Genomic DNA, 12,564 nt, shown 5'->3' on the forward strand with positions numbered 1-12,564 from the left:
TTCTGCTCCAAAAAGGACAACTGTTACTGAGAGAGTAAGTCACCGTGACAAGGGCTAAGGCAAGTGACCTCTGGAGAAGGACTTGCTACCCATTCCAAAAGTAGGGCTACCTTGGTTACTGGTACCCAAACTTCTCAAAGGTAGCAAGGCTGGGACATTATCATTCTGCTCTGGCCTATAGAGCCTAGAAGACCTGCTGGACTGGAAGTCCCAGGGCAGAATGTGGGGAAAGAGCCACACTGACACCACCCATGGCTGCTGATTGTTTATTGCACAAGAAACTGGCAATACTGAGGCAGGGGCAGGCATTACAAAACAATCTGTCAATCCACTTGGTGCTAGCTAGCACAGGCCTTTCTGTACACACTTCCATTACACACACAGACACACAAGCACACCCGTGAGCCTGATGCTTCCTGACCTTGCTGGCAGCTGGCCCCCCACCCAGCATGCAGCAGCTTCTGTGATGTGCATTGCGAGTATGGGAAGAGATTGCATGGGAGAGGAAGGGGTGAGTAGCAGTGAGCTGAGCCATTCAGACCAGCATGTGCAATTGCAGGGGAAGGTGGCCACAGGCTGTACTGGGAAAGGATGAAGGTAGAAAGGAACTGTCCTCAGAAGGCTCCTGTAACTAGTTTGAGAGCATGCCTGGGGTGCCTCAGAGCCAGTTTGTACAGGGAGCCTGCATGAGGGAGTGTGCCACCATAACCACTCCGACACCCGGGAGGGGCCTGTGGACCTACACTGAGGCTGTCAGGAGTGCTATAAATCCAGCCAGTGTCTTTTCCCATGGTCAGATAAAGCCTCATGCCTACATAGCATACTTAGCTGGCCAAGATATGCTCCATCCTAAGCCACTGTGAGCTCCAGAAGCCACTGAGGGACAGCACTGTCAACCTGGTCCTAACTGGAGGCTGCCTGGTCTAGCAAAGAGATCTTGTCAGGAGAGAGTTTGAGGGTGGCAGGGTTGCACTAGGCCACAGAGCCAAGCCTCGAGCTAGGGGAACTGCTAAGCGGGTTCCTGAGAGAAGCAGCTGTTTGGGAAGCTATTGGATCAAGAGTGTTGAGCCCCTCAAGGACCCAGAACACCTGGGGCACCAGCTCCTTGACAGGCGGTGACAACAACATACCCAAACAAAAGAGAAGGCAACCCTACATACAAATATACTTCAAGTTTATGTCACAGGACCAAGTCTGGGGAGTCTGCTGTCTCCTTCCCACTGACACACAGGTGGTGGCTTCTTCAACCCTTTGCTTGCTAGGAAGAGACAGATTGGTGGCACTAGTGTTTGCTGCTCAGTCCCCTCAGCTGCACCCACCAGGGAGTAAAAGCACAGATTTGATGTGGACGTGCTCCCTCAGGCCTGCTCCACAGACTCTAGGAAAGGTCTACAAAAGCGGAGTCTCGTCTGCTGGCAAAGACCTTTGGCTTTCTGGGTTTGGTCAGTCAACCCACACAGCAGATCTCCCCACCTAACATGTGAGGCCCAGTTCCTGTGGTAGCCCTCTGAGACAGGGTGTGGTCCCTCACACACTCACACACACCCAGACTTGGTCCTAGTGGAGGGGGCAATTTTGTAGAGGGGTAGCCCTCTGACTCTGCAACAGGTGACAGAGTCAAAGGTGACAGGGGGCTTTATTCCAGACTGCCATCATCAGGTAGGAGAAAGGGGCAACAGGGCCCTTGGGGTCACACTCCTCAGTCGTCAACATGATCAAAGCACAGTCCCATACAGGGCCACTACCCAAAAGGGCCTCCTGAGGGCTGTGCAGTCAGTGGCATCTCAGGCAGGAAGGACTCAGGACTACATGTGCTGGAGGGCATGGGAGGGACAGCCTCAGCTACTCCTGTCCAAAACCCTCCGTCTCCTCGATGGCGTACAGCAGCTTCTCTTTCAGCTGTTCATAGCTCTTGTAGGGTGGCAGATCCAGACGGTTGAAGCTGTAAAGGACAGAAGAAAAGTGGCATGGGGAGGCCAAGGCCCCAGGTACCCTGCCCCCATCAGCCAGGCTCCAGGCCTCCAACAAACTCACCATGTGTGGCTCCGGGGTAGCCAGGTCTCCTTGCCAACTCTATCAATGCAGAACTTCTGGGGTCCATTGCTCCCTGTCATCCAAGGCAAGGTAGACTTTGTGTCAACACCGATGGCCTTTCCCAAAGCAAGACCCTTTCCCTCCCCAACTTCCAGGATGACGTGCATGCTCCAGGCTGTCTTCACCCCCAGCCAAGGCCCCAGGAGGACAAAGGAAAAAACGTACCAATGAGTTCAGCAAATCCCCCAACAGGCAAGCGACAGGTTCCTGTGACAAATTGCAGTAGCCGGATCCTCTTTTCATTGTCCATCTCCTTCACCACCTGAAATTCCACAAGGAGTCAGGGGTGCTCTTAGCCTAGCACTTCAGACCTTAGCAGGGACATCTCCAGGCCAGGTTGGGGCCACACTGGGCAGGGGAGACAAACACCAACCAGAAACATCCCATAAGTGTCCATAGGACACTGCTTGGTCTCAGGGACATCCTGGGCCGGACATCCTTCTCCCCCTCCCCACATTCTTCTTTAAAGACATTCTAAGGTCAGGGGTGGCTGTTTGATGGAAACACTGTTTCTTCTTGGGGAAATGAACTGTATTGGAGTTGAATAATGCTGTTAGTTGCACAGCACAATCAAGGAGCTAAAGTCACTGAACTTGAACACCTTAAAATACCTGAGATGTGAAGCACACCTCCACAAAAACTTAACACACACACACACACACACACACACACGGATATATATTTGTAGTTATCTTTTTCCATGCACGTTCTCCTTGTTAAGCAGCTGTAAAATCCACATATATTTATGAACCAAGTCATTCAATTCAGGATAATGGGCTCACTGCATTTTTCTAGAAATGTGTGCCTTATTTCTCACCCCATCTGACAGAAGACCACACAGCCAGCTGTAGCTGAACTTCCTGGCCATGGGTCCCCTTGGCTCCCAGCGACCTCTATCCTGCCCAGAGATAGGTTTATCCTCTACTTTTCCAAGTTGGGGAGGGGAAGAATGGGTCAAAGACGAAAGGTCCTTGTGTCTGGTGTCTAGGTAGGTCTCATGTCCTTTGGGTAACTGACAAGACCCTTGCCCTCAGCCTAACAGGGGAGACAAAGCCCAGAACGCACCTGCCAGAACCACTGGATCTGCTTGCTACTCTTGGTGTAGTGCCGGTAGATGGCATTCTTCTGCCAGTCGTTCATGTCTATCTCTTGCATGCCGCAGAGCATCAGCTGTAGGGAGGGACATGTCAGCAAGCCTGCCTGCACCAAGCCTCCCCCTGGCACTGCTCCATGCCCTCATGGTGCTGCCTCCTCTCACCAGTAGGTGACTCCTAAACTGATCAACCGGCCACTTTTTTTCAGAAATGCCAATGTCCCTGCAAGCGTAGGGAAACAGGGTACCCTAGAAGCACTGAAGTCAAGGGCCCACAACTTTTAGCACCCACCTCCAGCTCTTTCTCATCAAAATATCGCAGCCACTCCAGAGGGGCCACCTCATTGAAGCCATCCAGGAAGGCTTTAGTCTGCTCTTCCACACCTCGGGTGAATCGCCAGTCAGTCAGCAGCCTAAAACCAAAGACAAGACACTGATGGAGCCCAGACTGCCCTGCTTGGTGCATTCCTTTAACATCTGAACCTCAGACTTACATCTGTATGGTTTAATAGAATACACCAGCCAGCCTGAAGAACGTGAGTGGGAGGTTTGTACATCAGTACTGGAGAGCTGGAAGACTAAAATACACTGGACACAAAAACCTTCGGGGTCAGGAGAGATGGAAACATCTAAGCTTTTTATTTCTTTATAAAGTTCCTTGAAGTTGGGAAGTCTCTTGAACACAAAAAGATCAACTGGAGCTGGTAACCAAGACCAGGGACTCCAGATCCATAGCTCAAGTCATTATGTGACCAGCCAAGACAAATGAACCTAGGATATTGTTGCAGTTTGTGGAAACTATGGGCCCCACACCGGCACCTGATCAAAGATGGTACAAAAAAAAGCAAGGGCAGCTTCCCTTCCTCTGTAACCTGCCCCCTCCCCCAAGCCTGAGGCTCACATGATGTACTCTTCCTTGTTCTCTTCTGTAACTCGGATGCTCTCGCCGCCTTCCTTCAGCTCATGGGTGGTCACCTTGCCCAGAATCTCCATATCCTGGATGAAGAACAGCTCCAGGCCACACTCTTCTAGGTTGTTCTCTCTGGGACACAGGAGGCCAAGGGAGAAGATGTCCTTCTTACCAAGGTTCACCCTTGACTGCCCTAAGGCATCCAAGAGGCACTGGGAACTCACAAGTGGCCAGGCACAGTGGCTTGGCACATTTTCTGCTTTAGAGAGAGAACTGTCCTACAGGGGACCTAGACTTTTATCTCTATAGGCCTTGGAGTGTGGGGGGCAGGGGCGGGGAGGTAAGCAGCCAGGAATCTCTCTGGTAGAGGAAGTCAGGGTCAGGGTGCCAACTGGCCAATCAGAGCCTGGCTCCATCAGAGCAGGGCAAGCCAGGACTCACTTGATCCAGACAATGGAGTTATAAAACTCAGGGTCAATAGACTCTAGGTCCTTCAGAGTTGGTCTCTTGTTGAGCATCCTCTTGTAGAAAGGAAGGGTGAAGCCCGTGTCAATGAATTTCCCATGGTACAGAGCCTGGGTAAGGAAGAGGCAGAGAGAAAGGGTATGACTTCCCTGGGTGGCTTTGGTGACTTCCCTCAGGAGTGCTTTGGGTGTCAGCTGCCCTCCCACTGAGAGGACACCCCTTGAGAGCCAGCTGCCCTAGCTGAAGGGGAGGCCTGGGAAACAAGCACTTTTTTTCTGAAAGCCATAGAGACAGGCAAAGCAGACCCACTGTCTTCCCAGCACACTGGCCAGGCCACTCCCCTTTCTAGCAAAGGCCTGTCCCCCACTACCAGGGAAAACTTGTTCATAAAACAGCTCCAGGTGGCAGCCCTGACTCACTGGCACTCTGAGTGGGTAGCACAAGAGGCCAAAAATAATGCAGACACCAAGGCTGGTAAAAGCTGGCAGCCAGGGTGAGTAATAGTCTAGAGTTTCACTGATCTGTCGTTGTCTGCTGCTGGGCCAGGCAGGTTCTCTAGACCCAGGAAGAATGAGCCCACTTTTGGAGCCATTGCCAGCATTTAGCCAAGAACCAAGATGATGGGGATGGCCATATTTAGTGACAGAGCCTCAAGTCCCTTGGCATTCCAGAGAAGGGAACGCCGGAGTAAGGGTATCAACAAAAGCTGGCACTGGAGTACAGTCACAGCACAGCTTCATAGACCCCCACTCAGTGTGGGTCAGGCACTGGAGTACAACCCCCACTCAGTGTGGGTCACCACAGGGCATATGGCACGGCCCTCTCCACTACGTTGAACATGTATTTCTAGGTGACTGTGGTTGCTTCAACCCACCCCCATCCCCCACCCGTCTTGCACCAGCCAGTTCACTGTGGCTCTGACCTAAGCCCATGCTGGATGCCAACTCTGTCAGACATTTCCAAAGGTTCCCTTGCCATAGTGGCTTATGAAAGATGCAGCACCTCCAAGAAATAGGCAGCAGGCAGGCAGTTAGGGCTTTGCTTGGCCTAGCCACATCCTATAAGTCCTCATGGACTTAGGTGAAGACCCTGGGCTACTGTGTAGTAAGTAACATGAGAAACCCTGTGAGAGCCCCAGATGGCCACTAGAAATCTCTCACTTTTCCACAACTACCTAGCCTTTTTGTGTTTTAATTTTCAGGTTAGAAATTATATAAGGAAGATAGGAGAGTCACAGCGAGTTCTACACAGAGGGCAGGACCCTGGTCCCTAAGGGCTGCTCCTTATGTCAATGCTGCCTCCTGTTGACTACAGCCAGCCTCCTCAGGGGATGCCTGTCTCAGAGATCTCAGGCCCCTTACCATGGCGATGAATCTGCCGATAAAGCGGAAGTAGGTGAGGTGGTCAGGGTTGATGGAAGAGGCTGGGTTGATTTGTAGGCAGTAGTTGTTCTTCCCAGCATATTCAAATAAACAGTACATAGGGTTGAGCACCTCATGGGACAGGAGGAAAAACCACTCTCTGTGAGGGGAGAGAGGACAGAACAATGGAGCCCTGTGCTGGGAGCCATCCTGACTCTCGTCCTGGGAGGTCAGCAAGCCGGCCCAGCCCAGATCTTGGGTGAAGTAGAATGGCACCTGAAGAGAGTGCTGAGGAAAATGTGTGGGTGCTTGTTGGCTCCCAGAGTACACTTATTACAGTATCTAGAGCTTCCGGTGGCAAAGGGGCCCCTCACTCCCAGGGCCACCATGAATCACTGTGGGCTGTGGACTGCATGCACAAAGGTACTATATTAAAATATTATAGACTGGGCGGCAAGAAGGCTCAGCAGGTAAAGGCTCTTGCATCCAAGCCTAACAACCCGAGTTCAATCCCTGGGATCCATTTGGTCAAAGATGAGAACTGAATCTCCATAAGTTTTCCTATGACCTCCACACATGCTATATGGCCCATAAGAACTCATACATATACACCTATGCCCCAAATAAAAAAATTTAATGAAATCGTAAATACATTTATTACAGTGACATTTCTGCCCTATAACAGTATCCACCCTGCTCCACCCAACTTGGTATGTAGTACAATGTGCAGAATATACAGTAGCATGTTCCCAAAACCCAAACCCTGAAAGTTCTGAGATTCATTTGGCCTCTAGAAACCCCATTCATTTTAATTGCTTTCCCTTCACCCCAGAACCCAAACTTGAACACATTTATCTCAACTGACGCCCAACCAGTAGATGACTCAGCATCTATCTGTACCCTGAGTATAAGCCAGAATTCAGGGTCCTTCAGGGCTTGAGCTAAACCAGCAGGGAACACAGGTCAAGGGGGCCAGCCCCTGGCTGCTGGTCTGTTTGTGGCTGTGTAGACGGAGTCCTTCGATGCAGAGGGTGCCCCGGTATCCTGTCCGTGGTTCTACCCTGTGGTAGAACAGCATGACGTAACCTACCATAGGGTAAAACCACTGGCAGGACACAGAGAGAGACACACAGGGCGGAAGCCACACCAGAAGCCCACCAAGCACAGCCTGGAGAGGTCACCACAGGAAAAAGAACAATCCATTCGCAGGATGGGGTCAATGCAGAAGATTACACCACCAGCAAACAGGACCAGAGGTGGGTGAGCCCAATGCCAAGCAGGAAGATATCCCACCACCACAAGGTCAGCGGAATGAGGAGTCACCACAGCCAAGACGCTCCTTCTCACTGCCAGGGGCCTCTGCCTGTTGTCCAAGGCGATGCTTTGCCAAACAGCCTGCTAACTTTTGTGGGGTGAAGGTAGCACAGTGCTTTGGGTTTTTTAGGGATTCTGTTGACTGACGTACATGACATGCTTGGACACATCAGATACGCTCTGAGAAACCTGACTTCACCTGCTTTGGGTGCCTCAAAAAGGAGGAAAACTGAGTGATTTTAAGGGAGAGCCACAGACTCTAATAGTTAGCCACTGCCCACTGACACAGCCTGACAGGTTGTTTTTTAAGTATAGACAAATGACATGCAGGCTGGCATAGAGCCATACACCATACCCCTCCCCAAGAGTCCTCCAGCACCCCCATAATCTAGTAACCAAAGGGCTGAAGCCTGACCCTGCTTCATGGCTCATTGGTATCAACTAGAGATTAATCATGGGACTTTCTTCTTTTTCTTTTTGGAGAAAAGGTCTCATGAGTTCCATGCTGGTCTCAAATTTGCTATGTAGCCAAGGACTGCCTTGGCTGTCTAATCCTTCTGCTTTTATTGCTCAAGTGCTACAATTATAGATGTGAGTTAACATGCCTCATTTATGTGGTGCTGGTGCTCAAACCCAAGGACTGCTCATTAGACAAGCACCCTTCCTTAACTGAGCTGCAACCCCAACCCAAGAGATGAATCTGAATATCACACCAGGGCCTCCCTGCTGATGCAGGAGAACTCAGCATAGAGGCGGCAGCTTTCTAGCCATGAGCCCTGAAGCCAGGGGACATGGGGTAGAGCACAGCCTTTGGGGCACCTTAGCTTACCTGGCGATGCCGCCGTAGTCCAGGCCCTCCTCACCACGCATGATGATGTAGAGCCGGCGGCGCAGGTCGTAAGGTTTCATGTTCATAATCTGGGGAGACAGGGCATCCGGCCATCCTGCCCCTGACCCCAGCACAGCAGGCAGGGATGTGGGGGCAGGGGGCTGGCTCTAAAGCTTACTATTTAGCACATACGGTCACCAATGCTTATGACATGAGGTGGGTTTAGGTGATGGGAGGAAGCCTGCTTAGACCAGGATCCCAGCATCAATAATATTCTCTAACCTGTTGGAAAGAATCCTCAAAGAGTGTCTGCCTGGAAACACTGATCTTCACATGGCTGGGTAGGGCATTTGACTGAAAAGGAAAGGAAAACTCTTCAACTGGGGCTTCCCAAGGGTGCCCTCTCAATGGGCTCTCCCAAGTGACAACACAACCCCAGGAATAGAAGCCTGCTCCTTAGAGACAAGCAGTTCAGAGTGGGACAAACATCTTGTACCCTTCTAAGACACATGCACCCCAGGGCTATGTGGGTCTGGGAGACCAAGCTTACAGTTCTTAACAGCCACACACGCCCATGGAAGCCCCCAAACCAGAACTCACGTGGCAGAGGAACCGGAACTGGTGATACTTCCACCGAAAACTTCGGTCGTAGGCACCAGGTGAGCCTTGTTTTGTCCTGGCGAGAGGAAAGGATGTGCTGGAACCTGTTTGATTTCTCAGAAAATGAGCAGCCCATTTCTGAGAGCCCTAGGGAAAGCAGATGCTCTGCTCTATGAATTTAAAGAGAAGTAAAACAAGACACAGAAGTGCCTGCCGCTGGGAGTGACAGACACACGGAGACAATGCTACACCTCTCACTTATTATAGAGGTCATACACCTCCATACCCTGCTTGAGTAAGGAGGATGGCCCCGGAGCCCACCCCTTAGTGGTGACATCACACATTAGCGCTAGAAGGCAGTGACTAGCAACACACACACACTCAAATCTATTGGTGGAACAGGATGCCACTGCACACAAATCCCCTCCTTCCCAGCCAGCTGAACAGGACACACTGGGGTTGTGCTGGGAGACAAGGCTGTGGTTGTAAAGGTCCTTACCCTGACTCAAACCCCGGGCGAGGATCCTTAAAGGTAGTGGTTCGGGTATTGTGGTCCACAAAGTACCGCACACCCTCACTGGTGTATTTCATCTCCCATCCTGGGGGCAGGGCTGGCTCCTGAATCATCCTAAAAACAGAAGAGGGGTTATGGGCTACCACATGCTTAGTTAGAGGCTGGGGTCTCCAAAGTCCTACTTTGCTTTCTCCAGGCTCTTCAGAGCCCTCCATACCAAGGACATGAACCTAGCAAGACTCAAATTGTGAGATAACAGGACATGTGCAAAAAGGGCCCTTTATTATGGGGCTAAAATGCCAGTCATGAATGGGTAGCAACAGCTTGAGACACCAAGTGTCCCTGCCCTACTTCTGAGGGGCAAGAGTGCCCTCAACTTTTTGGCAATCAAATTCTCAGTGCCTGCCTGTGTCATCCTTCCATGTCCCTGTGGCCCCCCAGGAAAGTGTGATGCTCTCTCACTAGACTGCTTTGTGTTTTGACATTCCTAGGTCCTCATGAAAAGCTAAAGGTCCCCTAATGTTAGCATTGTGAGGCAAACACACAGGCTATTTGATCACAGTTGGAGTTGCACAGAAACCCTCACCCCATCCCCCAGGGACCCTCAGCCTGAGTCCTCACCCCTGGGTCCGTGGGTCCTCCCATTGGGTAGTGCGTGTGTTGTGGTTCACGTAATACACCCGTCCATTGTCCTGCCTCTTCTCTGCCACAGGAGAGAAAAGGAGAGTATAATCAGATTCAAACAGCCTGTCCCTTGGTTCCTGCTGCCTGTGTGATGAGTTGGGATTTCTGTTCCCATCACCACCCTATTAGAGAAGGTTAAGAGGAAAGAGCCTGGCCCAGTCACACTTGTCACCAAAGAGCCTTTCCCTGTTGCAGGGCTGGGGAAGGGTACACCCCTCCCCAGCCCATGTCAGATGGAAGGGTGGTGTGTTAGTATAGATGCTGAACTAGGGACATAACTGCATTCAGCTGTACAGTATGGCTACCCTGCCAGGCCCCTCAGCCTCAGAGTGGGGGGGGGGGGGAAGAAAACCAAAAGCAAGCTCCAAGCTTCAACAGGCTACCTTTCCCAGGAAGTTCCCGAGCCGCAAAGCTGTTTCTACCCTGGCAATAAGCAGCACTAACTGCACTCACTGTTACAGTGACACAGTAAAACTAAAGAAACAACAATTATTAGTGCCAGGAGCTAAAAACTGCAAAGGGGAAGAAATGGGGAGACCAGCAGCCCCTGCCTCCCTCTAAAACCATGCTGAGACATCCCTTTATGTCTGAGGTCTGACTTTACCTCACCAGTTGTCTACACAACTGAAACTATAAACAGACTTTTTCAATCACACCCTCACAAGGCTAAGAAAATAAAGGAAAGAAAGAACAGGAAGTGGCAGAACCTTAAGAGACTTGCAATCCCCAGCTAGTGGGTATGCTGGGCCTTAGAAAGCAGTCCCCATGCCTACCCCAGTTCCTACCCTACCGTTTCTGAGGGATTGGCTATCCTAGCTTAAGAGCCACTACTGTAAACCAATAAAAAAGAAGGGTGATCTGTCCAGTGGGTCTGAGCCCTTGGCCTCTTGGGCTTGTGCTGCTTGGAGGCCTATGCATCTACTGGGCAGCCTTCTGTAGTGCAGGGATGGAGAGAAAGCCTTTTGTGAACACTGCAGCACCATGTTTTAGAAGCAAATGGACTCAGGAACATTTGTCACATGCCAAGGATGCTCGGGAGCAGATGCAGATCTAAACGGGAGGTGCCCTCCCCACATCAAACCACAGGGGCAGCCATGGGGGCCCTTTGGAGGAGCACACAGTGGCACTTGAAACTTGAAGGCAGAGAAACAGGTTTTTCCATTCTCCTTACCATTTGGGAGGAGACAGTAATGCTACATCCCTCGAGGACCCCAACCCTGAGCCCCAAACACTGCATTCTTGGCACAGTGTTTTCTTCCAACTCTTGGACCCCAGCATTCCTCCTGCCTTGGCCTCCACACTGCTGCAGCTACAGACAAGCACCCCACACCCAGTCTAAAGTGTTCTTTTCTCACTGATGGAGCACTTCTGCTTTTCCAACAGACACAGTCAGCACTGACCCTGAGCCTGACTCCTCTTCTCCTACCTCACATGCTTGCCACCTGAGAGCTGCCTTCCAGTTTCCATAGTTCTCTCGCTGGTAACTGTCATTGAGTAAGACTGCTACAGAAAGAGGTAACTGCAGCTGAGCCGGTGGTAGTGGCTCACACCTTTAAACTCAGCACTTGGGTGGCAGAGGCAGGCGGATCCCTAAGTTTGAAGCCAGTCTCATCTACAGAGCAAATGCCAGGACGGGCTCCAAAGCTACACAGAGAAATACTATCTTAAAAAAAGAAGAAGAAAAAAAAAAGTGCAGCTGATAGAGCTGTGCAGCCTCTGCACAGCCAAAACCAAACTCCAGTCTAGACTCCAAGTCACCAGCTACCATGATGCGGCAGACTCCTGCTTAGCCTGATGCACTTTCCCTGCCCATGTCAGAACTCCCAAGTTTTACTCTCACGTTTGACCCACTTGTATCTGGGGTGCTAGTAACCTTACATTGGGGGCCAGGGAGTCAGGCAAAGGAGCATATCCCAGTGGCACCTCCCTAGCCATGGAAGACCATCTGCGAGCACCACCAAACCAGCACCTACCATCTTCCACTATCCTAACAAGAAACAAAACCCAACTCCTGCTTATTCCTGGGAAAACTGCTCCCTTTGGCATCAGGGACTCTTGTAGGATGGAATAAAATCCTGTTGAGCTCAGAAAGCTGCAGAAGTTCCTGGGTCTTGCCATTTCTAATGACACTTTTTTTTTGCACAGTAGTCCTTCCTAGAATAGCAATGAAGCCTACAATCTCTCCCAAGTCATGGATGTCTGGCCCTTAATGGATACCTATGCCTTAACCCTTGACAAGTCATACCAAGGACCCAGGATAGGTGAGAAGCAGCTACTGTTGTGAACGGATCCCTAGCCACTAACAAGCAGTGCTGCACTCTCAGGACCAATACCCAGTGTGCATCTCTGCTGGCTTATGGTCTCATTCACAGCAGAACCACAAACAAAAACAGTTGACACTAGTCAAAATGGTGCCCATCCTCCGGTGTCTCGGCTGCAAAGAAAGACTTGTTATGATGGCCCCTTATGCCAGAGTCACAATCACAAAGAAGTCTGTGTGGACACCACCTAGGTCAAAATAACTATAGGATTCAGTGGATTCTTGAGTCACTGGCCCGAAACTCAGGACTCAAGCAAACAGCCCCATAGTCACTTAGGGAAATCTTTCGTTAGCTGTAGCAGATGGCTGCTATGGTGGCACAGGAGAACCCTGCTGGCTCTACTGCTGCCATTACTCCAACTGGGTGTCCTTAAAGTGCA

General features: G+C 50.9%; 1 protein-coding gene across 1 annotated transcript in view; it reads right to left on the reverse strand.

Annotated features, from left to right (window-relative positions):
- Positions 1–252: 252 nt before the first annotated feature.
- The window catches only part of Wwp2 (WW domain containing E3 ubiquitin protein ligase 2), a 121,717-nt gene continuing 109,405 nt past the window's right edge, over positions 253–12,564 (reverse strand). The window contains exons 12-24 of the mRNA XM_051201722.1: positions 9,802–9,883; positions 9,166–9,294; positions 8,667–8,742; positions 8,349–8,420; positions 8,067–8,155; positions 5,924–6,083; positions 4,539–4,672; positions 4,089–4,229; positions 3,480–3,600; positions 3,160–3,264; positions 2,260–2,356; positions 2,035–2,107; positions 253–1,942 (exon numbers count right to left, since the gene is read on the reverse strand). Coding sequence (XP_051057679.1) covers positions 1,843–1,942; positions 2,035–2,107; positions 2,260–2,356; positions 3,160–3,264; positions 3,480–3,600; positions 4,089–4,229; positions 4,539–4,672; positions 5,924–6,083; positions 8,067–8,155; positions 8,349–8,420; positions 8,667–8,742; positions 9,166–9,294; positions 9,802–9,883 — 1,379 coding nt within the window. The 3' untranslated portion in view covers positions 253–1,842. The remainder of the gene's footprint in view (positions 1,943–2,034; positions 2,108–2,259; positions 2,357–3,159; positions 3,265–3,479; positions 3,601–4,088; positions 4,230–4,538; positions 4,673–5,923; positions 6,084–8,066; positions 8,156–8,348; positions 8,421–8,666; positions 8,743–9,165; positions 9,295–9,801; positions 9,884–12,564) is intronic.

The sequence above is a fragment of the Phodopus roborovskii genome, unplaced genomic scaffold, assembly GCF_943737965.1.
Source record: "Phodopus roborovskii unplaced genomic scaffold, PHOROB, whole genome shotgun sequence".
Lineage (NCBI taxonomy): Eukaryota > Metazoa > Chordata > Mammalia > Rodentia > Cricetidae > Phodopus > Phodopus roborovskii.